This window comes from Melanostigma gelatinosum (genome assembly GCF_949748355.1).
Source record: "Melanostigma gelatinosum genome assembly, chromosome: 13".
Classification (NCBI taxonomy): Eukaryota; Metazoa; Chordata; class Actinopteri; order Perciformes; family Zoarcidae; genus Melanostigma; species Melanostigma gelatinosum.
Genome location: NC_136646.1, coordinates 13,287,887 through 13,315,515, shown reverse-complemented (window position 1 = coordinate 13,315,515; position 27,629 = coordinate 13,287,887). Strand labels below are relative to the sequence as shown.

Here is a 27,629-nt window from a genome sequence, read left to right as displayed (position 1 = left end):
GAAAACTGTAGAAAGTGTTTAGCCTTTTATTTCTTCTTGTTTACATTGGTTTTTTTTTAGCATTGAACCTTTTTTATGCACTGTGTTTTCTCACCCGTATCCCAGTTAGTTACTGATGTCCTTCCTTCACGCCTTTTCTTTTTTCACTGATTTGTACAGATACAATTTAATAGGAAAATGTGTTTGGGGTTTCTCTTGCTCTGAACAACAGCTACAAAGAAATCCATGTCTGATAAAGAGATCACACACTTACTAGTTTGACATCAATAAAAGTGAATTTCGTTGCTCTTTTCATTACTTTGTAAGCAGTCCTTTGTGCAGCAGCATGGTGCTGATACCCCTCCTGCCATCTTCCCTTCTCACTGGAGGAGGAAGTCCCTGCTTTCAGAGCACCAGTCAGCCTCCATTTGTTTCCGCTGCCTAGCAAAGCAGCCCTTTGCTTTTCTTCAGATCAATTTGCTTCCAGTCTGGGAGGGAAGCATATTCATCTCTCTTCATTTCCAAAATAGTCTGAAACATAATAGTGATTTATTTACAGAGGAAACAATGTGGAAATCAATTCATATAATTAAATATAAATGTTAAAGTTTCGACTTCCTCTCAGGATTTATCATCAGATTATAAAACAGAGCATTCGTTTTCATTTGCAAAATACGGCGAACACTGCGGCCTGCTGGTTGAACGACATCGCTGCATACTGCTCTGTGAGTTTACCTGAAAGTCTTGATCAGACAGGTAGACTTCCAGGCACTGGGGGTCCACTCCTTCAGGTAATGGGCTCCGCAGCAGCTCCTCCAGAGGGTACTGGGTCTTCATGAGCTGGGCCAGGGCGTCCTGCACCAAGGTCAGCTTCACCCGCCCTGCAACGCCCTGACACATACATCAAAACACACCCACGGTGAGAGAGAGATTCAGCTGTGACCGCCAACATTAGGCCGTTTTAATATCTAGACCTCACAAATTAGAAGCAGCAGATGTATAGATATCACTGCATGGTGTTCGTACCCGTGTGTGGGGTCCCAGGCTCTTCTCCCAGCGGGGGAACACGTTAGTAAAAGTGAGAGGTTCTAACCCCTCAAATATGAGGTAGGCCTGCGGTGGGCATCTTGGGCTCATCTCTGGGATACAGAAACAAGCCATAAAAATGTGTTAAACACGTCGACAAACCGAGTAACCCTTTCATTTCCACGCCATTTCCTGACAAGCATCTTCCTCCTACCTTTGCAGTACTGCAGTGCCGTCTGCATGGCACACCTCCTCTCGTCGTGCCAGCAGCTCCAGGCCGAAGCCGAGCTCTCCGTCTGGTCAGGCTGACCACTCTGCCACAGGTAGACCTCCAGACGGTTGTCGAGCAGGAACAACGCTAGACAACAAAGTGGACATTAGATTGAATGACCTTGATGTTTCTCGTGGGAGGTTGACAAGATACAGAGCTGTGTGAGAGTCGAGTGTGCTCTCACCCGGCTGTGGAACAGAGTACAGACTCTCCTGGACAAACGGTGCTGCCATCACGAGTCCCGGCAGCCGCGATGGACTCTGCAGCTCTTCGGCCTGGAAACTCCCAGAGGAGGCGCTCATGTGTAAGAGACGAGGTGTGAAGTTATACTTTCCTGGATCTGACAGAAGATTTTTTTTTTTTTTTTTAAGTGATTTTAAAGAGCGGAAAGAAATATATCCTGAGTTGAAAGGAGCTGTTTTACTACCTTGCAGCATGCAGTCGTAGGCCTTCCTGTCCATTTGCCCCAGGGCTGTCCAGAAGTCTGCAGGCTCTGAGCCTTCCTCCACTACCTGCACCGTCACAGGGCTGCTTTTGCTGAGACCCAGCTCTGGTGGACACCTAACACGTAACACATACAATTCACAAGCTGGAAAATTATTTCAACCTTCAATGCTAAAAAAAAAGAAAAAGAAAACGGACCGTTTGAAAGCCCACCCAGTGAATGTGACTCACATTTGGGTGATACGCTCCACTGCCCTCTTGCCGACCTCTCTGGAGCTGCTATGAGCTTTACAGCCAGTCCAGAGATACAGCACTCCCTGCTGGCTGTTGAGCAGGACAACAGAGCCCCTGGATCTCAGACCTGCACAGCAGCAATCCACCTCCAACAGAGAGCCTTCCTCTGGGAGCTCACCTCGCACACAGAACAGACGCCACTCTGCCACAACAAACAGACACGGTTTATTTTTTAATCAAGTGACAAAACAAGGAGACTGGACACAGGGAAGACAGAACTATGCCCTTACTCTACTGTACCTGCATTAGTGCAGGCCTCCTCTCGCTTTCCCTTGTGAATGAACAGGCCTCCCTGGAAAAGCTGCAGAAAACAGGGAGGTTCCTTTCCCTGAGGTACCACCACCTTCAGAAACAACATGACAAACACACAGGCTGTAAACACAAACAGTCCTGCTGGAAATGAAGACGTCAGCATATAGTTCTGACTTCTCCAACTCAATATAAGCCTTAAGATGTCTCCACTTTATTATCATAAAAGTATAAATAAGAGCTCCATATTTGTACACAGAGTAAAGAACGGTTCCCTTTAACTTAAATCTTGTATTAATCTCTCCACAGTGCTGTGACAGCGCTATAATGTTTCCATGAACCCTCACTAAAGGACCGTACCGAGGACCTTACCTGTGAGTCTGCATGGTTGTTCATCCCAATGGACAGGAAAGCAGCGGTGTCCCGCCCGCTGACACTGGAGCGGCGGCCCCGCCACAGGAAGAAGGCCGTGTTTTCCTTTCGTCCGGGACTTTTGCTACACTCATCAGGGCTGTTTGTCTCATCTACAGCAGAGAAAATCTATTGATATTGATATTTCAAATCAAATTACACCGACTGAAACAGCAGAATAAGACACAATGAAGAGTGTGACGGTAGGGTATCATGGGATGATGATGTCACTGACCAACAGTGTTGATGCTGTACGTCCAGCGGATGACGTAGGAGTCTCCTTCGTGAAGCTGTCCGGTGCTCTCCACAGGAATTTCACTGTCATCAAACTCCTGGACATGCCAAGTGTCCACAGCAACTGTTTTCAGCTCCATCTGACATCCTTCCTCCAGCGTGATGACCCCGTGCCCCCGCTGGACGTCAACCCCAGCCAACACGTTATGGACCAAGCCGTCCCCTCCCAGAGACTGACCCGACACCAGAGCCTTGGCGTCACAGGCACTCAGAACGCCTGAAGGTGGAGACGTCGCATGGGAAGACAGAACGGGGGCGGGCTGTGGAGAGTTGGAAGTTAAAAGCTAAAAAGGGAATCTTTAAAATCAGTTATCTTCCTGGTATCAGTCAACAATTCACTTATACATGTTACACTGTGGGATGAACCTGTGTCTCCTTGCTCACTGCAACAGCTCCCTCCATGCCTCCTTTCCCGCCTGTCCAGTCCAGGAACTTCTCCCTGAACAGAGCCGTCTCGTTGTGCTCTGAGACACAACCGAACAACGCCCAGCTGGGACGCCCCTCTCCCTTCCTGAGGCCAGAGTTAAAGACTTAGTCCAGGAAGGGAACCCATTTTCAAGGAGTATAATGACAGTACAGTGCAGCAAATATACACTTTAGAGGCTTAAACCTTAATAGAAATCATTACTAACTCATATTTACCTGCCTCTTCAGTATTTACAGAACTAGTATTTCTGCACATTTCGGTGCAGTCTAAGGCTTTGGAGCTTATAGAGAATAAATATGGCTGTATACACTACATGGCCAAAGCTATGTGGACATGCCTGACCTCAACCTCATCAAACACCTTTGGGGTGAACGTGGAGCATGACTACGAGCCAGAGACCTCATCACCCAGCATCAGTGATGGACCTCACTAATGCTCCAATGTGGCTGAATGGGAGCAAATCCCTGCAGCTGAAATCTTCACAGAAGAGTGGAGGCTGTTATACCAGCAGATGGTTTTGGAATGACATGTTCAACAGGTTTCTGTCCACTTGAATTGAATTTCTAAACAACTGTCTTCTGCCAGCTGCAGCATGTACAGTAGCGTGGACTTATAACAGCATGCCATGTGGACACAGTCCTGTGTGCTGGGGTTTTTCCATGTGTGGCAGTGTGGACCTACGATGCATTTGCTTTGGTTTTAGAGCCCATTAGGGTGTGGCTGCAGTAATGCTGTATGCTCACTGTGTAGTACATACTCACAGCTGTACTCCACTCTTTCTGCAACGTGTTCCAATATTGATATGCTGTGTGTTTTTCGCCGTGAAGTACGAACTAAAAGCTTTACCGCCTGCAGCGTGAACTTACTGCTGCGTGTTCGGGTTGCACCGCGTGGGATCCAGTGGATTGACTCGACAGTTGCTGTAGTCGTAAGCGCCGACCCACACTTGGTGAGTCAGCTGGAGAGCAACGTTCGTCCTGCTGAGGGAAACATTCTGTCCATGCCACAGGTACACCTCACTGCCGAAATCAAAAACCAGGGCCTGCGCACACACACACACACAGTAGGTTCATCGAGTTGAAACTGAGACATGATCTATCTGACATGAGCTATTAAAACTGACATAATGTCTGACACAAAACAAATTGGCAACAACACATGATCAACAGCAAGAATGATGGAGCAAACAGGAGAATCGAGAGGAGACCTCAGAGGAGCCCAGCAGGGAGATACTGGGGATGGAGGCCCAGCCCTGTTCATGAGGCACCAGTCTGTTCTCCACCAGCCTGTACACACAGTTGGACTCCACCACACCACACTCATAGAGCTCATCCTCCTCTTCTGCACCGGCTCCTGTGGGGAAAGCAAACAAATCTTTCATCTCATTTTTCCAGTTGTCATTTTTGTCGACTTTTATCACATCAGATGAAAACATCAGTTTAAATTGTTTTCCAATTGTAGCCAACATTACATGTTTAAAAAAAAAAAAAAAAAAAGTCAGCCTCGGCAGCAAATAGAGTATTATGCAAAATACATATTAAAACAGGATTGAATATACTGATGTTACAGTAATTACAATATACAGAAATCTTAAAGTTCACGTAGTCTACTCCACTTTATAATCTCATTACGTTCCAGTTCCCCTGCCTCCTCCCTGGTCTTTACAGCAATGTATGTTGGTAGTAATTCTAAAACAATCTACTCAGCAGACGTTACGACCACTAACCTCTGTATTGTCTCCTTCCTCCTAGAAGCCTCCAGAAGTCTGCAGCCACGCTGCCGTCACAGTTTAGCCCCTCCTCCAGACGGACCACCTGAGAGGCCCGACAGCCGAGATCCTGATGACTCTGGATGGATGATGCCAGCTCAGAAGCCTGAAAAACAATAATGATCCGTTTCTAATACGACGGCAGAACAGGCGTATGGAATGAAGTAATAAACCAGGTGCTGCACCACATTCTGTGGCCCATCAGATGCTGTGAGTTACAGTATTTTTGTATTATTACAACTGTATTTTGATAGCAGCTGTTACCAAAAAGAGGTTCCCTGATGGTATTTAGATTGAGTCACACGTGATATGTTTGAAAGCAGAAACTGTGGTAATTATTGTTTGGGAACAGCGATCCTAAAAAATAAAGTATGTGATAAAAACATCTGAAAGGGCAAAACTGCTGAAATTCTTAATGAAGTCACATAATTTAACTCCTGGAAAGTTGAAAGTGAATTTACGAACCCGACGATTAAATTTTACTTCTGCAAAATGGTATAATCTTTCATTTGAAACGTTAAACCTCCACCATGGCAAAATGATCATGAAGTAACTGAACTGAAAGTAATCAAAACATACATATTAAGCTGTAGATGATGTAACCTGAGAGCAGAAAGCATTACAAAGCATCTACACTGTTACCTCCACAAACAGTTAACAGCATGTGCATGCTGTGAAAATGCTCCTTACCGTTTGAATTTGTAACACCCAGACAGATGTTGTTCTCCAGCACATGAAGGGATGTTTTTACGACGTTGGATAATAAGGTTTTCAAGTGAAGCCTTTTTACACATTTTCACTAAATTCACATTTTATGGCACGCAATGCCTTCTACACCTATTGCATCCTGTACATTTATGCTGACAACATACTGTGTTGATCCCCGCTGTATACAATAAAAACAGTCCTCGGTTGTACCTTGGCTTTCTCTTGTTCATTGGCAAACTCGGCGCTCCACAGGAAGCAATGCTCCGGAGTGACCAGCAGGAAGCAGTCGCCACTGTTCAGCGACTGCACCGACGGCTCCACCAGACGCACCTGGACATGCCGCCTTCCTGTCACCACAAGCACGAGTTAATACAAAAACCTCAACACACAGACGTCCTCTTAAGCACACACGGAGGAAACTAATATTTTCTGACCTTTGACGTGAATGAGCATCAGGCTGCTGAAGGGAGGAGAGGACTTGGTAGAATCTGAGGACGAGATCAAGTCTTCTGATGCGGAAAGATGTGAATCTGCCACCGAGGAGTTCTTGGACTCTGTCGGGAGGGAAAATTCAGGATCAAGCAGAAGCCGAATAAGGAGGACAAAGTCAAGACAAAGAAATGTTCCCACTCACTCTTCTCTGCTTGGGAGCTCTCCTCAGCAGCTGTGTTGTTGACCGTCTCTCCCATGTAGTCCTGCCTGATGTCCTCCCGGGCAGCAAGAGCCCTCAGAGGGTTTCTGGAGCCCTGAGTCCGCCGGGACGGACGGACGGACCGCCTGTGCTCTGCTCCTGATGAGGTGAGTCTGCACCGCACACGCATGACAAACACAGCGTCACACAGACAGTACAGGTAGTCTCCATGAGTATCCACAACAATATGATTTACTAGAACTAATGATGTGTTACTACTGCTGTGAAAGGAAGCATAAAGCCGCACACAGTAAACTTTGGTCTTTAGTGCACAACAACAGCGTGATTTTGCCCTGAATTGAAGAAATTAAATTAAGTGCCATCAATAACTTTTGAGACAGTTACGAGATTTAAGAGAGCTCCAGAAGTGTGCTGACCCTGCTGGGACTCACCAGCAGATGGCTGTATTACATGCTCGGAGGCAGAGAGTTCACAACAAAGACCAGAGTTGGAATCGATGGATTCAGCAAACAAACCACATCAAAATCTAATTGAGAAAAGGTCGTACGTATTGTATTGGACGGGCTATAAAATACAATCATTTTGGTGTGTTTAAAAGGGCAACAATGAATGCGAAAACTTCGACACGACTTCCTGTAAAAACATGAGGTGTTTTTAGGTTTTAAGGCGTTTCAGAATTAATTACATATTCACATAAAAACAACATGAAGAACCGCAACAAATGTTACCACTGACAATTTCTAGTTTATCGCTCTTAAATTCATTTATATAAATAGATAATATTCTAATTTGAATATTGTCAATATAACTCTTATCATGGGGAAGATTCTACTTTTTTCTTTATCAGTTTATTTGTGGCTTAAAAAGTCAAATTCTTTGGACCATTTCTTGGGATTTTTATGCATTTCAGCCCTGATGTCTGTCAGTGAACTGTATATATTTATATACAGTAGATTACGGTATTATTATTACAAATATAGATTTGGTGCAATTTATCTTCCTGAAGTCAAGATAATTTCCACACCTGTCAGAGGCCACAGTGTAGATTATTGCTCAGATAGATACAATATGTGGTAAAAAACCAGGCTCACATGGGTGCGTTGGTTTGGCAGAGGACACTCAGGTCCTGCTCACTCTCTGCAGCAGCAACGTCTCCACAGGGCGGGGGGGCGCAGGCCGAGGGGGGTGCCCGATCTCTGTAGGAACCAGCATCGAACGCGTTTGAGTCACCCACAGGCGTCGCCGCCCTCACTTCACGTGGGGCCACTGAGAGCGGGGAGCTCTGTGGAGCTGCAGGGGGACGGGACAGGAAATATGAAATAAAAGACTTCAGACTTTAACAACTTATGTCAGAGAGGCTTTACATGGCCTTACCTTCAAACTCAACCAGAGACTGCATGGGGATTTCTGTTCAGACAATAAGAGTAAACAGTTTAGAGAGAAAACAATAAAAAAAAAGAGTTGTTATTCATATCTAATGCAGCTCTAACCTTCATATGAGCATGTTGGAGCTTCAGAGGAGAGTTCCTTGTGAGGAGAGATGTCATTTCTGTCAGATTCTGGAGATCCTAACGGAAACAGAGGGCACGAGTCAGAGACACAAACCTGAGGTGAAGGTAAGCGATAATGAGAGTAGAGAAAACCAGAACACGTAAACTCACCTCTCTTGTTCATACATCCGGTCTCCTGCGTCTTCCTTTCCTGCTCTGTATTCATTTCCTCAACTTCGTCCATCTCATCGTCAATCCTCTATAAAGTCATAAAAACAGACGTGTTCATGGAGGACACAGATGAGCTCTTCGGTGGATTAAAACGTGAACAAGAGATGCCGCTCTGTGTCACCTTCTGTCTCCGCTGAGGCACAATCTGGTCTTTGGTAGAAGAGGAGACTTCTTGTGCCTCAAAGGACAGACTTGTCTGAAGATTCAGTAACAGAAGACATGGATGAGTAAGCAACAGGTGAGCTCTTTAGTGTTGTGGGGAAAGACCCCTTTACATGAATATATGACGCTGAATGAATCAGATTTATTTGGGAACAATAAACAAACGGCATGAATGAAAGGAAAACTTTCAAACTGTTTATTTTAGTATTACTTTATATTGTACATACATATACTGTGGCATAATTACATCATATTATTGCATCTGTGTTTAGCTGCTTCCTGTTGCTTTGTATAATTGATGTACTATCTTAAAAATGATTCATTTAGGCGTCTTAGCTGTTGATAATTAGCCTTCAGGCACATTTACGGAGCATTGATGAATGTGTGTTGTCCTCATAAACACAGAGTGAAATAAAAGGGAAACATGTCGTTCCTCAACAAGTAAACATTCTAAATATGTTGCTCTTAAGTTTACTGTCAATACAGCAGGATAAGCGTTCACGTTCGTGATAATGTTGACAAAACCAAAAGCTTGGTTCTTTTGTCTTTCTCAAATGTTGTTTCCGATTGTTAAAGTTCGGAAGGTTGGATACGGACGTATGACAGAAAAAGGTTTTGTGCAACAGAAAGTGATGCTGTGAGAGCTGCGATGTGTCACTTCAGAAAAAGGATCATTTTCAAACAAAAAAAAACAAAACACTCGGCAGGTGACAGAGTAGACTCGTGATCGAGAGTGAAACTTCACACATCGTCTGCAGGTGAGACTGTGGGGCGAAAAAAATAACTTTTCACTGCATACAAGACACTGCAAACCAAAAAAGCGACTATGAGCCAGCCATGCAGCGACACAAACAATTACCTGATTGAAACACATGATATATTGGGGTGTACTGCTAGAATAGACAGAGGCAAAGACGGGTTCCTGGGAGAGAAGAGAAAGGGGGAGGCTAAAGCTATTGTAAAATTAGTGATTCATACAAGCGTCATAATCGGGATTTAGATGGATCTATGCATTTCAAAGTATTCGTGGAAAACGTACCCAGCACTGAGTGTTGACACTCTCCCCATGAAGGTTTTCCGTCTCTTCCTGCTGAAGTAAAAAAAAAAAGATATTACCGTGAAACTTATCCAGTTGTTAAATTACATTAGGACAATTGTTTTTTTTGTAATACAAATTTTCTGAAATGTGACATTTAAATGTCCAAAGGAGGCATTCTCTTATGCCAGCTTTTGGTGAATTTAGGAGAAATCTACACAAGTAGTAACAAACACCAAAACAACTATTTGGGATGTTTTCTTTCCACTAGTCTGCAAGAAGACATTTTGACGTTATGGAAGCAAAATAGCCCATAATCTTAAAAATTGACCATTGTTTTTGCCTGGCGGTGCCCTTAGAGCGCGCGCGCGCACACGCACGCACGCACACGCACACACACACACACACACACACACACACACACACACACACACACACACACACACACACACACACACACACACACACGCACACACACGCACACACACGCACACACACGCACACACACGCACACACACGCACACACACGCACACACACACACGCACACACGTCACCGCGGTGCAGCTGAGTTCATAAAAGGGTCAACATTTAACCACCAGAATCTAATCAGTCTGTTTACATTCCACATAATGCTGTGAGACAGTCAAACCCCTCTCAGTACAAGAACACTAGATGTTCCCCAGTAACTTCAATCTGATATCAAGACATTTAGCACCTACTAAATCCAGAGTGCAGTTGCTAAGAGATGCTATATCTGGTGTCACTGGAATGACAAACGCACCGATCGAACCACTGGCCTCTTCTCATTCTGGATTTCAAACAGAGTGAACCCAACAACCTCAAAACTAATGTCAACAAAGCCCGTGGTTGCTTTCCCCAAGAATTTAGACCAAAACACGACAAGATCTGTGGATTTAACCAGTTTAAAGACTAGTTTTAAGTCAAAGTGTAATTTTCTTGAGACCCGTCGAGTGGACTGCCTTATGCCTTCCTGAAAACAAAGTGTTACTGAATCGTGCCGCCCTGTGAATCTCTCTCACTCGTTCATTCAGTCAGGCAACTGTGGCTGCACCAACATGACATGTTTCAGGTTTCTCTTTTGTCATGACTTGACATGACAGCAGCCTGTGTTTTATACAGCCAGCAAGGTGACAGCTAATGTTTGGGTATAGAATCTGAAATAAGCCCTGAATGTGGGCAGAGAATTCAAATCAGAAAATAAACTGGGGATTTCACACCACATCAAATTACACTATTTTGATGTTGTGCAGGTGCAAAGAGTTTGTGTTCTTTCAAAACTGGTCAAAGTTAATGTGATTTTCTGCACAACGCATAAAATCAAGCCATTTCAGGGTTTTTTCAGAAGTGTGAGGATGAAGATGCAAAGATAAACATATTTAAAAGATACAATACAAGTGCTGTCCTTTACACCGTCTTATCTTTGACTGAGGTGCTTTGGAGATTAATGACTACGAAAGGAGCTCGCAGCATTTTGACTCCCGGAGTAGTGCATGACAGTCTTCCTCTCAGGCTGCAAGTGTGAGTGAGGGTAGAGCTGATTAAGCTTCATCACTGTGGCCGCTGGAAAGCAACCTAAATGAACACATCTATACTATATATTCTATTCTGGATTAGTTTGACAATACAAGTATTTCATTTGGGAAGGTTTAAGAGAGTAAATCAAACTGAAAGCTTAAAAGTGAGGGACACAAAAATGGGATTCTGAAAAGTGAAATCAGACTCTATCCGTCTCTGCTGACAGTCTAGTTTGGAGCCAGTGGGTTGCAAAGGATTAGAGATTACGGAGGGCCAAACTCTTTCCCCTTTACAGACAAGAAGCAGAGCAGCTGTTGATTCCGCAGCTGTGATTTGCTCCTCTGACATCATCGCTGCACATACTGAAGATATCACAGACCCTTTGCAGTAACAGTGTGACATATCTTTGTTTCTCACCTTACTTCTGCTGGTGTTGGTTGACTCCTGCAGTTTAACGGTGCCATCTACCAGTGTGACCTGACCATGCCCCGTGGCTGTCTCTTCATTCACCCTCCTCACGCCGTCTTCCTCATTCGGCTGTCTTTTGGACACAACAAATATACAGAATATAAGCCAAAGAACATTTCTAAATGCTACCCAAAAACTGTATATCAGTTCAATTGGCATCCTAAAACTGCTGAGAGCTGACTTTTGTTGGTGACATCTGTAAATGCGATCATTTTTGCAGCACCCTAATGAAGCAGTCGATGTTCTCCCCAAATTTATTCTTTTTGTTTTGCTTATAATGAGACATGTATCACTCACTGAACTCTCACAGTCGTATCTGAACTGTGATCCGCAGAGGACACCAGCTGTCCCGGCAGCTTTGTGTGGCAGGGCCTCTCCTCCTGAGGAGTGTCCTGCTCCGACATGGCTCTTATCGGTGTACAGGCAATGGTTTCCCTCCTGGTTCGAGCCCTCTGCCTCCAGGGAGTGGCAGCCTCTCCTCTCTTCCTCCGTAGTTCTGCAGACATTTCCTGCAGCTCTGCGCTCTCCCTACTCCCATGCATCCCTGCTTCTACACAGCCTCCGCCATTCTGTTCATGGCTGGAAGGTGCATCCGTCTGACCGCTCTCCTTCCTGCTCCACTCTGAGCCTCCGGAGCAGCTCTTCTTCAGGATTCCTCTCAAGACTGGCTCGTGGTCGTGGTGCTGTAGGCCCTGCTGGGTAGAGCCACTGGGGTCAGCAGGCACAGGACCAGTGTCAGGTCTTGGCTGGGAAAAGTGTATCTCACTGGGTTTCAGGTTGACAGACGAGGCCTGCTGTCTGTCGGACAGACGGCGGGACAAACAGAAGGCGGGAAGCTGTACGGGGCCTTTTTGGAGCTGAGCAGAGACAAGGCCAAAGGGTGAGACGTACAGTAGGTATCGATCATTTCCAAAATATGCTTGATTTATAAACATGCTTTATATTCAGAGATGATGTATATGTAATCTTAAAAGCCTTGACGGTCTCCTCTAAAAGCACTTTCTCTCGTGTTCTTTCTTCGTTTCGTTTTTAGTATTGACCGTCTTTTATTGTTACTTTTGTATAAAACACTGATCTTTGGCTTGTCTACTCACCAGGCTGACCTCCTCCACAGTGATGGGCTGAGTGCGGTACCGAGTCCCCTTCTGCCTCCGTCTCTCTGGGGGCCCGTCAGCGGGGCCGCCCCCCTCCCTCCCCGACAGGGAGAGTTTGTTGAACAGGGCCAGCTTCTCACTCATGGTCAGCTTGCAGCTCTCGTCGCCATCCTCCACCGACTCCGCCTGCACTGGTGGTGCTGGTTTGGGGGCGCTGCAGAGAAACATCAGCACACGTTATATAAAAAAAGAGGCTTATGATCACAAAATAAAAGCTAAACGAATCATGAATTGATCTTGCTAGATCTTGTGTGCTCAGGCACACTGTTGCACTGGATGACGTGCTCCTTCAGCAACATGAACAGGGTAGTTTATCATGAGTCAATCCCACATACACCGTACTGCTGCCGGAGAGCACCAAATGTGTAGTGAAGCTCAAATCTCCCTCCATGTGGCCACTAGGCTCGCCCACCTGATTGCCACGATTTCCTCACAGGTGATTGGCTGAGTAAGAAATCGATGGTCGTTTCCCCGACGCACCCTGCGCTCGTGACAGACGCTACCCGAGCGAGGCTTTAGGTAGGCCGAGGCCTCTGGCGGGGCAGACTTCTCCAGCTCCTACAGAGGCGGCGGGGAGACATGTTAATATCAGCACATGACATTTTGACCGTCACATTTGGTCCTTTTAGCAGCTTCAATCGACAGCCTTCACCTGCTGAAATAAGTAATAAGGGAGACCACACAAATGGCAGTGAAAACTCTCCTCTCCCGAGGTCTCCTGTTCTATTTGTATGGACGGGTGGCGGGAGGGGAGGTGGGTTGGATAGCTGGTTAATAAAGCAGCTTGGTGGAGTGTGTTGGCTACATGGATAGAATGCCAGCCCAACCGGTCACAGTGTAACCAGAGCTCTGCCGGCTCCAGTTACCTCCCCGCCTGCCTCCACAGAGTAGCAGGCTAATTTTATACACCGCTGCTATGGTTGTTAACGGTAATACAGTGTCTGGCACATTTACACCTGGTGCTTCATGACGAAAAGTGTGCAGGAGGTGAAAAGGAATGGAGATTGGAAATAAAAACAAAAAAAAACAGTGTTTCATCTTCTGTGCAGAGACAAGAACTGTGTTTTTCACACTGTAAATTTAGTCTCTCTTTTGATAAGTACAAACAGACACACCGTAGCATGAACTGTGCACCTGTTCAACCATTCATATCTCTCAACATGAGCCGGTTGTGTTCTGCGTGCTCAGCGCTGACTCGCCATGCGTCTCAAGCCGTAAGGTGAGATGACTGTCCTTGATGGACGGAGCTTTCTCTGGCTGTTCAATACATTTCTCGATAACGTATCACCAGGTCATAATAGTAGCTTTTGATCGGGTATGGGGCATCTGTCATTAGATGAATTTGAGTTTGCAGTTGGCAGCAGATCTAGTTAGACGAGTTCATCGCAGCCTAATTGTCGTGAGTAAACTTTCAGAAAGCCTTAAATTATTCAGCTGCGAGTGTGCGCGGCCGGACGTCTCCGTCACATCAGACGGAGAAGCACGGGAAAGCCTCGGATGGATCGTATTTAGAAGCGGGCAACAGACAGCACATAACATAAGAGAGAAGAAGCAGGTCATGAGCAGCAGCAAGGATCCCGTTTCAGTGCTGAGACGAACATAGACTCACTTTAAACAAAGACATCTTGGCTGCCACGCTCATTTTGGCTCTGTCGTCTGTTTTCACATCAGCTGCGAGAAGACAAAAGGCATTCATCACTGTGTCATTAGCTTATGAATCATCACACACTTCAGACACTGTCTAATGTAAGGAAGCTGCTGCAGCTCAAACAGGCCTCAATCGGTTAGTTTGTGATAAACTGACCCTTTAAAACACCGAAGTCAAACAACACAAACAAAATAAGTGATCGAGGCGGCTGTCGACGAGCAGCTCCCTTGTTCTGTGAGGTACAATTACTGTTTTTGACAAAGGTGGCTTTAAAGAGAGAGTAGACCATGGCAGTTAAAATATGCTAAACACAGCCTGCACTTCTTTTAGGTCTCTAAACTACGTTTTGCTTTGCTGCTTCTCCCAGCTGGGGGAGCGCCAATGTCCGTCTGCTGAAGGTAATAATAAACTGACTAAAGATAAGTACCTCATACAAAACCACTTTAAAATAAATCAGAACTATCCCTTTAACTTGTGTCCAGATTGTCTGCTTGTGTCTGTAGTTGTGGCGTAAATTCTCTGCGAGTCAATCTTGGTAAAGACTTGCTTTTTATGGGGGGGGGGGGGACTGACTTAGCAGTGCTCCACCGCTCTGGTTTTGTGAGACATAAATCTGTCATCAAAGAGGAGTTTAAACATTGTGGGCCTTAAAATATAACCCGATTCATTTTATGAGCTGTTATATGGCTTTGTGGAGGCAACTGTGCAAGTTGGATGCACTCTAAATATTATGTTTGTCTAAATGTTTTGTAAGATGCGTGTGATGTCTTTTTTTTACGCCGTTCATGATCCTTCTGTTGCCACTTAATATCCCACTGAAGACTTTAACTTGTTTCCCTCCTGCAATCATTGTGTTTACATCACGGCGCGTCAGTGGCGGCCATTATTGTGCCGCTGTGACCTTCTCCCTCTCTGCGTCACCGTTCACACGGCCAGCGTAGCAGCGTAACGGACAAAAGCCGTTTGTCTCTGCACACAATAACAAACTGTGCGGTTAAAGCCAGGCGGGAACACAGCTTTACCTTTACGGTTCTCCTCTTCCTCTGCGTCCAACTGCCTAGAAGAGGGAAAAGAGGCAAAACATGAAGTCACAAACAGGTTGGCGATGTGGAGCTGAATCTCCGGCTCCTGTGCGTTCCTCTTTCAGATCCGGCTGCAAGCTTTACAATACTTGTCTTTGTGCTTCAGTATGCAGCGCCGAACAATCAAGACACTGTGTCATATTTGCATGCTCGGTAAAGCAACACTGTGGCGGTCATGACGCAGGACAAACGCATGCAAACCACACCACCCGTGGGCATTTATGTAAAAGGTGCTGCACTTTGACTGCATGTGTCTGCAAAGAGCAGATATCAAACACAAACCGTCAGCAATTTGAAAGCCGTGGAAGTTACCAGATGTAAGTGGTTCTGGAAACGAGTCATACACTACTTTAAAAACATGTCAGCAAAACACTGCAAACAGCATCTTCTTTGGCAAAAACCAAACCACGTGCCTCATCTTGCACCACAGCACCTACCCGCTGCTCTCCTCCATCTCATTGGCTGTGATCGGCTGTGTCCTGAAGCGTCCGCGTGTCTTGCGACCACCGCCTGACCCGCCGGGGAGGTACCGCCGGGAGCGTCGGCGGCCCCCCTCAGAGCCCGGCTTCACAGCCAGATCCAGAGAGGACATGGCTTGCCCAGCGTCAGGGCAACTAGTATCCACACAAACAGAACAGTAGGAGGGAGGGGGGGAAGAAGATGTTGAGGCGAGAACAAAATACAGCCACAGAGGTACAGAGGGCTGACAGTGAGTCTGGATCACACACATGCAGGTGACCCTACACTTTATCGGGCGGCGCTCCGCTCCCCGTCTGCTGCAGAAGAGCACTTCTCAACTGGCCCACCGACACGCGAGTGCGGAGCTGCGGGGCATCGAGTCCAACAGGGACGAGGTGCCCCTCCCCACTCAGCATGCTGGCAGAGTCCGGGGAACCCTGCCTGGAGGGGGCGGGAGTGAGGGGAAGGAAGTGAGGATGCAGGTGTGGGCAATGTAGGGGTGAGGAACGCTCTCGGGGGTGTGCAGCTCCAATCATGAAAGGTGCAACGTTGTACTTTTTTTTTTTCTGACACTAAAGAGGTTAGCAGTCTCTAGTTCCTCTGAGGAAAAGTTGTAAATACATCCTGAATACTAGAATCGCTCACTAACTTCTTGCTCTCAAGTCTAAAATCAAGACTTATTTGGCCTCTAATTGTATCCAGGTTTGTGTGACGCTGTTCAGTAGCAGTGACTAAAACAAAGGGAGGAGGATCAGACTCTTTTGATGCTTCTGAAGAAGAAGAAAGCCATCCTCTTGTGTGCATTTTCCACACAGTTTACTGACAACAGATCATGAAGTTACAAATGCATTTAACATACAACTACACGACATCCCTTTTGTCTCTCTGGTTACACGATACCCTTCTCCTCAGTGATGATATATATACGACGCCGTTACCAAAATATTTACTATCCTAGTTATTTCAGGACGACACCGACAGTTTGCATCGATGTCAAGGTGGAAAAGGTTGAAGCAGGTGAACGGTGTCATCGGGGGTTAGGATGTGGCCATGTTGCTTTATTGGTGTTTGGACGAATTAAGCCCAGACCTGCTCTCCTCCACATTTAGGCTCGAGAAAACAGAAAGACACAAACACTTTGCTGCATCCACACAACGCAAAACCTCTTTAAAGCTCTGTATAAAAGTGTTTAAAAAAAAAAAAAGATGCTCACACAGATTGTATGGCCGCATGCATCTAAAATGTGTTGCGTTACCAGCTGGACGGAGACACTGAACAGAGATGAATTCACGTATGTGATTTTTAATAAAACAACATTTTGGGATTTTATGAAAACATTAGCCCCGGGTGAAGGCTGTGTAACGTTTGCATTACTCACTCAATGGAGTCATCCTTCACTGCAGACATGACTCACCTTCTCAAGTGGTTGGACTCTGCAGGACCCTCTAATCCATTTGTAACTCCTCGCGTCCTGCCGTTCACGCTCTCACTGAGGCCATCTGAGTTCAAAGTCCCTCTGTGGGCTTCGGTCGCTGGGTCGTGCCCCTCTTTCCCATCCCTCCTCACCCACTTGGAAGGTAGCTCCTCCATGTTGCCAAAGCGTTCGGCCAGCTCTCGCCTCCTCTCGGCCTTATAGCGAGCGATCCGCTCCGACCTGGGCTCCAGGACTGGGTTCTCCGTGGCGTCCATGTCCCTCGGGAGGATTTAGTCGATTATCTGCTCCTCGAACAATTGCAAAGCATTTGGGAACAGAAATCAGACGGGTTGTTCTTTCTCCACTTTTCAGCTTAGTCAAAACACGAGAGCCTCCGGTAAAATTCAGATTCCATTGGACCTAAAGACTGTCTTAGCTGAAAGTCCACCAATCAGAGGTTGAAGAACAATCTGTTCCTTGATGGGTGAGACGTAAGCAAACAGTAGTAAGCAAACAAAAAATAGGTCAGAAGCTAACTCAGACAGAGACTCACCACTCATGTGCCCTTCAGCAGTCTGTATACGTCTTCCTAGAGAGGTTCATGACAACGTTGAGGAGTCTTCATTATAAATTAACTCATTTCTCTAAAAGCGCATCCTCTTGCTAGAGACCATGTAAGACGACCTGCGCCCGCCTGCAGTGCCATGCAGGGATCTCCCCTTGCACTGAAACGCAACACCTCAGCTCCACTCTGGGTCTGGGCCTCGATGGCACCGAGGATTCCGGCTTGCTGGTCTTCTCCACAACACTGACTGTAACCTCTTGTTCAAATGTTATCAAACAAGGTGCAATGAATCCCTGATTGGCTACGGATTCAAATTATTTTATGACCTATCTAAATTATGGCATGTTCCTAGGCAACGTGCTGACAAAGATGAGCCAAAAAAATACTCCCAGTTGGCTACATGGTGGTTGCCTGGAGGTGAATAAACAACACTAACAACGCCCGAGGCTGTAAGCCACATATAAATAGCACAGATATGACACAATTTGCATTTAAAGACAGCGGCTAACCACCAGATAGGTTCACAAATGAGCGACTGTGAGCGCTGAAACTGTGGATGTCAGCATTCCTGATGCAGGAAGCACAATGGAGCGAGGACAAAGAGACGTGAGCCACTGACTTAGTAAAGCAGATATATCTGCAGCAGGGCTGAACGGCTCTGGTGACAGTACAGCTCACAAAGTGAAAGATGCAAGTTTATTTTAGCATGTTTGCTGCTTCTCTTAGACTGCTGGACAGAAACACAGAGTGACTACAGTGCGATGATTGTCATAGCCTGCACAACTACTGGTCAGGTCTGCTGCAGACATTGTCAGCAGGAGATTGACTGATCCCCTTCACAAGACAACAAGCTCAAGGATTTGTGTTCTGTGTGTCTGTGTTGCCACTTCAAAACATGCGTGCATGTGCTTTGAACCAGATTTGCAGAACTCGGAGTGAGCAAGCCACGAGCATCCCCAGTGCCCCGGACGCCACACTCCTTTATGCTTTTTGCCGGCAGAACACAAGAAAGTAGCCACTCTTGTTTAAAGAGCGAAAAGCCATGTGACAAGCTGCAGGAGTGCCGATTGGGGGGGGGGGGGGGGGGGGAGGGGGTGCCACAGAGGCTGAACAGGGATCATTGGCTTCTAATCCAGCGACACTAGCTCTGAAATAAAGCCTGTGGATGAGCATACGGGTCCCATGTCTCACTCAGACAGAGAAACTTCCACAATGGTTTGATATTCTCATGAAAATATCAAGAGCGTTACGCAAAAGCCAATTAGTGTCAAGCTAAGAGTATGAATCCAAATCTTCGACACAGTTCATCAGATGAATTCCTCAATAGCACTTTCAACCTTACCGGATATATATTTGACATGCTGACAGACTGGTTTTACTCAAAGTGCAGACAGCAGACAGCAGCAGCAGAGTAAACCTGATTAAAAGGCTAGCCAGGAATAAGCCTCCGACCAATTACACCTGTCCTGGCTGGTCTACCGGCATGAAAGCACATCATGACGCATGAGGACTTCTCAGAGACCTTTCCTTCATACAGCCACTATGAGAGTGTTCAGCAGCAAAAGTCGCGACTCTGGATGTGTTCATGTAGATATTACATTGACCTTTGGCCTGATCCCTACATTAAAAGGCATGTGGATGCAGGGCAAAGAGGAGCTTTCTCCTCATGTAACCACCCTAATCCACTTGTTAGCTCACAGCGGGATGCAGCACATTAACAGCTGCTCTGATGGCAGTTTTAACATTTCAGATATACATTTTATTCATTTGTCTAACTAATTACCCAGAGTGTCAAACTCCTAATATTTAAAATGGATTGTGAAAAAAATAGATGAACATTTCAATCACCAGACGCATAGAGTAAAATGCATTCATACATGTTTGGACTACCAAAGTACTTTTAAATTGAAATATGTTACAGTACTTCATAGAGAACAAAAATAAAGTATTATAACAAAAGGCAAAGACCATAATTGAGTCAGTTGGGGAATAATGAGAAGGCTAACACCCAAACAGGTGTTAAGATTAACGGTTCTTTCCGTTTCGTTCGTGCGTAAATTGCGCGTAAAACATGTTCCAAGCATATTTTAGAGTTAGACAATACTACACACAACTTTTAACACAAGGCTCGCAAAGTGACCGGACACCAGAACCTCCATGACCACCGTACTACTACCCGAACTTAAGCAGGTTCTGACAGAACAAACACCAACAGTGATGACATCTTCAGAACTTGGTCCTAGCTGGCGCCTGGCGACATTTTCGACTGTAAATTCGTTATTAGAGACAGCGGGGGTAGAATGGAGAACTTACATGAACCACGCGCCGTGTGAACCGGGGCATGAGTGGTGCCGCTGCCCTTCCTCAGACCGGCGGTCCCTCCCCACTGACCCCCTTCAACCGGACTGTCGCTCCAAATGTAGTCGCACTCGCAGCTGCGGAGTGCTCGCCGCATCGAGGGGGAGAGTATAAATAGAAGGACAAACCCCGGGACGTCCCCGCCACCGTCCAGGAAGCAGCCGTAAATATGGCAACTAAAGACGCAGCTCTCCTCGAGCTGTGGTCACGTGCGTTTTTGTGGCGTTTCGAGCTTCACGTCAAATGACTTCACGTCAGTTGTTTTGTTTTTGGCAATTTCAATAATTGCGATCATTCGTTGGTTAATTCCAAAATCTGAAGCACAATACCAACCAAATAAACATATTACTTAAAGGAACTCAAAATCTAGTTTGAAAACTTAGAATTGATTTTACTTTATTTAAACACAGTAAACTTCAGGCTCTTTGTCTTTCTAGCATTAGAACACTGGTTGGTTTCTTCAGCAAGACACCACTAGAGGTAAACACTGTTTTGTATTTTGGATGATATGATCGTTAAGTGGGGAGCAAATACTTGCAACGCTTTCTGTCTGTGGGCAAAGCGAGGACCCATTATGTTCCCTTACTGTTTCAGCACTGCCCCCTTCTGTTCGGACTGTACAGTTGCAAGAGAAAGATATCTGTGTTCTTTTTATCCGTTCATCATCTCCATCTACTTCTAAAATGAACTGTTCACACGAGCGCAGGACCAGACCTCACCATGTTCAAACGGACCATCAGCCACAGAACCAAAGCCATCAGATCTTACAATCAACCTGAATGTATCAACTGTCGACGGTGAGATTCAAACGCAGAGACGGGTTTGAGAGACAATTATTTATAGAAATACTTCTGGAATGAACAGTGCAACTCATGGAAAAAAATAGATGTCTTGTACAATCTGTCAATACAAACAAAAATACAGGTGCAAACCATTCCAGTGATTACACCATAAATACCTTCACCACAATAACAAAAATAAAGACACGAGTCTAGAACAAAAAAAGTTTCGGTGAAAAAACATTTAACCAAGGCGTCAACTTAAAGGTGCTCATACTAGTGATGTTGATATTTTTATTTTTAATGGTAACACTCAACAACAACAAAGCAGCGGTACGTTTTGTGGAAATACACAGCGTACTATCAAATTCGAATCAAATAACATACTTTTACTATGTTCATATGAATGCTTGTCAAATTATAAGTAAATCAAACTTCCTTAAAAAAAAAGTCTCATGTTTTGCTTATCAAATACATATTTGAAAAACATTTCTAAATATATGTCAGTGTTTCGAACCATCCGAGTCATGTTCTACAAGTCAGGCATAATACGTTTCTATACACTGATGTTTAAAAGGTGCAAAGACTAGCTAGTACAGCTGACAGTAGAGAAGCAGAAGGAGCGGACGTCTCTGTTCTCCCAAAGCTTCAGTGCTTCATGAAGAAAGGATGGGCCAGGGCTTTGGCAGCTGAGATGCGGCGGCTCGGTCTGAATGCCAAACATTGCTGCAGGTAAGGAGAGGTCACACCTTACAAACAGCTTGGAGAAGTGTAGAGTCTCAGTGATGTGCTGCTGTGATCCTTTTTGTTTCAGATGCATCTGAATTATTTGAATAATCTGTTAATCGTCTACTGTATAAACTCTCAAACGGTCGCTCCATATTAAGTTTGACAGGTAGCCGAAAACACAACAAAAACATTGATTTATAATCAGCAGATAAACATGCAACTCTTTACAATTGTGAAGCTGAACTAGAAAATATTGGCTATTTTTGGCATCATGGCTCTGGAGATAGCAATGCTGGTCATTCCACATCTGGGAGTAGACTGAAATATCACAGCAACTGTTGGACTACATGCTACAAAATGTTGTACAGATGATCGTGGTTCCCAGAGGATGAATCTTACTGGCTTTGGAGAACACCTTACTTTAACTCACACCTTGGGAAAGAGGTTAAAAATCTTTTTAATCAAGCAAAGGACTATTTTTTGCATATACATGTATTTTAAATGACGTTCTGGGTTTTTCAGATATCAAATATGTATTCACTTTTAGAGAAGACTTTGTGGGAATGTACACTTTGCCAAAGCTGCTAGCATGGTTTTAAACTCTTTTTAAGCGCAGATAGCTCGGCTCAACTGGCTTTTGGTACCAGGTACTTTTATCAATTTAATTTTCCACTGCAGATAGTAACCCTCAATGTAAGCGGGATTCTGAAACACAAAAAACAGAGGAAAGTCTGTACTTCATCAACGGGCCTCCAAGCAAGGTTTTGCTTAAAAATCTGGGTTGAATGAATAAGAAATTGCTGATGCTTTTGCTATTGGTTAAAAAACGATTCTGTCTGACCAATCAGTGGTCTGCATTTTTCTAACTCCACCTTCTAGTATCTGCTCAGCTCTCTTGAAACCTCAACGTATCAGGTACTATCCACAACTTTTATTCATAAACCAAAAAGAACGGTTTGAGTGGAGTGGAGCCATGTCATGCTGTGGAAATGCTGGAGTGTACTTCACAAATTCAATCTCCACCACTGATGTAGAAAAGAAAATAGTACACTGAATTTATTATCATTATTTCATGGGTATATTTTCGATCTGATTTTATGTATTCTATTTCATCTCATTTGTATCTAGATCTTTTATCGAGTGTTTTATTTTCCATCTTATTTTCCCTATTTTTATGTCTAAACCACTCTGAGCTGCATTTCCCTATAAAATGTGCGATATGATATAAAGTTTGTGATTATTATTAAGTTTGCCTTCTTACTTGATAAAATAAACGACAAACGTCAAATTTCAATTCAATTACGAATCATATCAGCGTTATAATCTTGTCTCTATGTTGTCCGTACATTTTCTCTGCGAGTGTGTAACTCCGGCTGTGAGATGTCATGAAAACAGAAACACAGATCTGCTCACAGATAGGAGGTCGTTCTCGTCTGGGCCCAGGTTGTGCAGCAGCTTGGTGCAGGAGCCCTTTGGTCCCCAGCTGACCGAGTATGAGATCGGGCTGTCCCTGGGCCAGTCCTCTTCGCTGGGCAAACCAGTCACACTGAAAGACACGCAGTAAAGCAAAGAACATATATATATATATATATATATATATATATATATATATATATATATATATATATATATATATATATATATATATATATATATATATATATATATATATATATATATATATATATATATATATATATATATATATATATATATATATATAAGAGAGAGAGAGAGAGCGAGCGCGAGAGAGAGAGAGACTCACTCAAAGATTTTTTGCAGCTGCTGTACCTCCGTGTATCCCTTAAACAGTGGTCTGTGGGAGACAGGTGTTCAAAGAACAAAGCACAACAAACAGCCTCCTGTAACTCTATTTGTGACAAGTGAGGAGAATGTTTTACCTCTTACATTACACTCTCCAGGGCCTCACACATCTCCTCCGGCCAGACACAAGACATCTTACCTCAAGAGGAAGAGCTCAGCAAAGATGCAGCCAGCGCTCCACATGTCCACTGAGGACATGTAAACAGAGTTCAGCAGCACCTCGGGAGCTCTGTACCACAGCGTCACCACCTGAACAGGTGAAGTAACAGACAGAATGCATTGCTGTATGCAGGAAAGAAACAGGCTCTAAAATGTCTTAGGAGAGGATAACTGCCGTTAGGATGAGCCTGTGTCCAGGTGTAAGTGAGGCATCACTTACACCTGGAGTGAGAGCGATATTGAAGGTGTAGATGCGCGCCAGTCCAAAGTCTGCAATCTTGACTTCTCCGCGGCTGCTGACCAGAATGTTCTCTGGTTTCAGGTCACGGTGCAGCACCATGTTTGTGTGCAGGAAGTCCAATCCTTGCAGCAGCTGCTGCATCACATCCTGTGCAGACAGACGGCAGAATGGCTTGAGAGATGTGCCAAAAAAAAACTCAGGGACCATTTTTCACACTGAATATGTCTCTGTATCTCAAAAGTCATTGCTTTATTTGTTTACATGTGGATTTTTATTAAGTTGGGAAGTCAGGAGATATTAAAAGACCACAGCATATTTAACATTCAGGTTGTCATCAGTTATTGGTAAACGCATCACATGAGAGGAGAGAGGCCACAGCAGGATGAAGCGTGCACTTCAACTGCCTTTACACAAAACACGGCAATGCAACACCGTCCCACAGGGTTGCACGGAGGCGTGGTTGTGCTTATTTGTGCTTTATGTAACCGCCATTAAACAATCAGAAGAATGAAATGATTGGACGAGCTGATTACAGTCCTGCGAAAGCCGGGAGATGTTTGTCAGAGCATTTCATTTATTGATTGCTGTCGAAAAGTGATTTATAAAGTCTCTTATATTAGATGTCTGACCAGAGAAATAATGAGTGCGGTAGGAGTGTGTAAAATATGCCTCAAATGCTTCAAAGCCACACAAAAGATAAAGAAATTGTATCTAGACTGGCTGCCCAAATGTCAAGAAGGGACCATGTAAATCCTGTGTTTATAAGGATAGATACACTTAATAAAAAGGTAGAGTATGCAAGCGTTTGTTTCAGTGCTTCTTCCAGACTGAAATACATGCAGATATGCGGTGATAAGTCTGGTGATGAGTCCACACCTTAATACAGTCACGGCTCAGTCCAGAAGCAGGAGCCTTGGAGAGGTAGGTGGACAGGTCCTGGTCAATGTATTCCAGCACCAGAGTGAGGTCCAAGCACCTGCCCACTGGCACAGCAGAGGCATCCAACAACCTGGACGTTTAAATCAGCAGGGGTTAAAAAAAAACTAAAACACAACAAGAAAATGTGCTCAGCTGTTTCTGTGACTAACTGCTTTTATTAAATATTACATAAATAAAACTAAACATGGAAACAAGCCATATATAGGTCTATTTATATACATATAAGTCCATTTTACGCTCTACTTCAACTTAAGGGAATATGTAAATACAAGACTTCTACTTCTATATATACACTCGGTATTGTTCTGCCATCACTGTCCTTTAGATACAATAAACATTTCTTGCACCATGCATTTTCGCCACAGATGGCTCCTAATCAATAATATCAAAAGGCAAATTATAAAATGGTTTCTAAAATAAGTATGAACAAACCCAACAAGTCAGAAACACATGACATATATCTGCATGTATAACACCATTGGAGCACGAAGTAGCCTGTAGACGTAGCTTTTTTCTTTTCTTTTCAATGCAACCGTGTTAAATTGTGTCATACACACTTAGTTGCCAGTTTATTCGGTACACCTAGATCAAACAAATGCTGTCTAATACAACAAACCTGCAGAAAGAGGTGTCATTTCAACTTTACTATTCATTTTATTTTGGAGGATGTAGTTTGTGGCAGGTGACAAGTGTTTGTATTATGTGTATGCGACATAGCCTAATGTGCAATATGATGGACAACATTCAGAGTTAAGCATGTATGGTACTTGAGATTGGATATTTTACAAACAGACACGTCACTTTTCATACACACCTCTATGAGCAACTTACGATCCATACCATGAACGTTGCATTGTGTATATTTCATATTTGCACTCTTTCCTTAAAAACTGCTGCACAACTATTCCCCTCGAGATGAATAAATGTGTATCTTATTCTATTTCATCAATGAGGGTGGGCTAAATACCAGAAACACCTCTCTGTGTAATGTAAAACAAGTCAACAGCAGAACAAACCACAGTATCCAGTTGAATCCAGTCCTCTCTCACAAAAATAATAATAAATGAACATTAAAACATTCATGAATGATTTATTTACCGTTGTGTTAGACTGCCTAATTTAAACTGTAGGTTTACCAAACAAACTTACTCCACTATGTTGGGATGGTTGAAGAACTTCATTTTACGCAGCAGCGACACCTCGCGGATCATGAAAGCAGGGATCCCGTCCTCCCACGAGTCCTCGCGGACATTGAATTTCTTCACCGCCAGGAGGCGCTGTTTCCCCCCCACCTCTCTGGCTTTATACACTTTACCGTAGGAGCCTTCTCCTACTTCTGCCAGCAGCTCGTAGCACAGAGGCTTCGTGCAGACGTCCATGATTTTCCAGATTCAGGGTGAATTAACCCGGCCCGTCGATATAACAGTCTGCTTCTGGATGACAACAGTTAAATATGACGTATTTACCTGCTTCCAACTCTCTGACTCAGAGTGAGCTAGCCAACGAGGCCCTGAGTAAATTGAGGTTAGCTGGCTAGCAGGTCAACTCCTGTCACAGACCGCAGCCGCAAACCACCTGTAATAACAATGTTTTGATGCAATTACCAAGTGTTTTATTTAAGCCTCGTTGTTACAGCAGCTGGTGTTTATACTTTACCTCAGACTGCTGAGCGCACATTAGCCTCCATGCTGCTTCCTGCAGGAAAGTATCGGAGCATAACTTGCAGCCAGAAAATGACAAGAAAAATCACACCCCTTTTATTCGCCAACTAATCAGAAAGCTCGAAATGTAGTCCGTACTTCCATCAGTCTTTTTTTGGAGAGCGCACTTGTTGTACACGTGCTCACTGCTGCTGTCAATGTCACTGCAAAAACATATGCTGCGTTCAGGTGCAGGCAATTTACTGTGGTCAGTGCACATAAACAACATATATAAACAAATAAAGACAACAGTCGCGGTTGGGATGAGGGTTGTTTCCAGCTTTGAAGTTAATGGGCCACAATATGTCAGTTTACACATTTTAGTTTATGTCCAGTGGCGGCTGGTGGAAAATGTTCTAGGTCGGGCCATCCTATCAATTTTAGCAAACATCCCAGTATGATTTAATGCAAAAAAATGTAAGTATCAAACACGCATTACTACTTTGCAGTTAAATATTTAACATGTATTCCAACACGAAAAAAAAGTAAATAACACTTATATAATATAATATAACATGTTCATTTATTGAGATGCCCCTATGGACCTTGTTATAGGAGGTAAAGATCAGGAGAAGTAAACATGAAGTGTAACTAGAAAATGCATTTCCTGCTGAAAATGCGTTGGAATGCTGAAAACTGAAATTAATTGCAAAAAACATTGCTGAAAATAGATATCCAATTCAAAAACAATTGCAAAAAGCTTAATAATTCAAAAGGTTTAAAGATTACAAATATGAAGTCATATCACCCCTCTCCTGAGAGAGCTGAACATTTTGATATTCGAACGGTTTCTGTAGCTTCAAAGAATTCCAGCGGTAGTGATATTTGTTGTAGTAGTAGAAGTTGTATAGTTGTAGTAGAAGTATTATTAGCAGTATAAGTATTAGTAGCATTTGAATAAGTACTAGTTGTAGCAGTAGTAGTAGAAGTTGTAGTCGAAGTATTAGTAATTAGAAGAAGAAGTAGTAGAAGTAGTAGTATCAGTAGTCGTAGTAATAGCTGTAGTAGTGGTCGTAGTATTTAATATAACAGTAGTAGTAGAATAAGTAGTAGTAGTAGTAGTAGTAATAGTAAAGTCAGTTTTTGAAGTAGCAGTAGTAGTAGTACTAGTAGCAGTCGTACTAATAGCTG

General features: G+C 44.1%; 2 protein-coding genes across 8 annotated transcripts; both read right to left on the bottom strand.

Moving 5' to 3' along the window:
* Positions 1-12: 12 nt before the first annotated feature.
* On the bottom strand, positions 13-20,206 carry svilc (supervillin c). Of its 7 annotated transcripts, none has more exons than XM_079281328.1 (34): positions 20,083-20,206; positions 17,205-17,506; positions 16,076-16,231; positions 15,769-15,945; positions 15,272-15,306; positions 14,211-14,272; positions 13,014-13,159; positions 12,542-12,755; positions 11,745-12,304; positions 11,397-11,520; positions 9,446-9,496; positions 9,266-9,328; positions 8,366-8,440; positions 8,185-8,272; positions 8,014-8,091; positions 7,898-7,930; positions 7,615-7,813; positions 6,506-6,675; positions 6,306-6,425; positions 6,082-6,218; positions 5,122-5,269; positions 4,603-4,748; positions 4,262-4,437; positions 3,335-3,479; positions 2,910-3,228; positions 2,636-2,787; positions 2,255-2,357; positions 1,952-2,156; positions 1,704-1,837; positions 1,461-1,616; positions 1,220-1,363; positions 1,006-1,118; positions 715-870; positions 13-510 (listed from the first exon to the last, which is right to left on the bottom strand). In XM_079281328.1, the coding sequence occupies exons 2-34, from the start codon at positions 17,477-17,479 to the stop codon at positions 421-423; spliced, it is 4,950 nt and encodes a 1,649-aa protein (XP_079137454.1). In that variant the 5' UTR covers positions 17,480-17,506; positions 20,083-20,206; the 3' UTR covers positions 13-420. The 7 variants fall into 7 exon arrangements, with proteins under 7 accessions (XP_079137454.1, XP_079137457.1, XP_079137456.1 ...); XM_079281331.1 differs by having other exon boundaries at positions 8,014-8,082; XM_079281330.1 differs by having other exon boundaries at positions 9,446-9,493.
* Positions 20,207-21,554: 1,348 nt separating this feature from the next.
* Positions 21,555-26,177, bottom strand: cdk21 (cyclin-dependent kinase 21; the record flags this gene model as incomplete). Its single annotated transcript, XM_079282632.1, has 7 exons — positions 21,555-21,632; positions 23,049-23,181; positions 23,401-23,451; positions 23,599-23,708; positions 23,839-24,006; positions 24,736-24,868; positions 25,948-26,177. 7 exons carry the CDS (start codon positions 26,175-26,177, stop codon positions 21,555-21,557), a joined length of 903 nt encoding a protein of 300 aa, XP_079138758.1.
* Positions 26,178-27,629: the final 1,452 nt, after the last annotated feature.

Excerpts from the sequence above, each read along its gene's own strand:
- svilc (XM_079281328.1), bottom strand. The coding sequence starts at position 17,479 with ATGGACGCCACGGAGAACCCAGTCCTGGAGCCCAGGTCGGAGCGGATC. Across the intron at positions 8,441-9,265 it reads ATATCATGTGTTTCAATCAG|ACAAGTCTGTCCTTTGAGGC; the intron begins GTAATTGTTTGT and ends CTGAATCTTCAG. Across the intron at positions 1,364-1,460 it reads GTACTCTGTTCCACAGCCGG|CGTTGTTCCTGCTCGACAAC; the intron begins GTGAGAGCACAC and ends TTTGTTGTCTAG.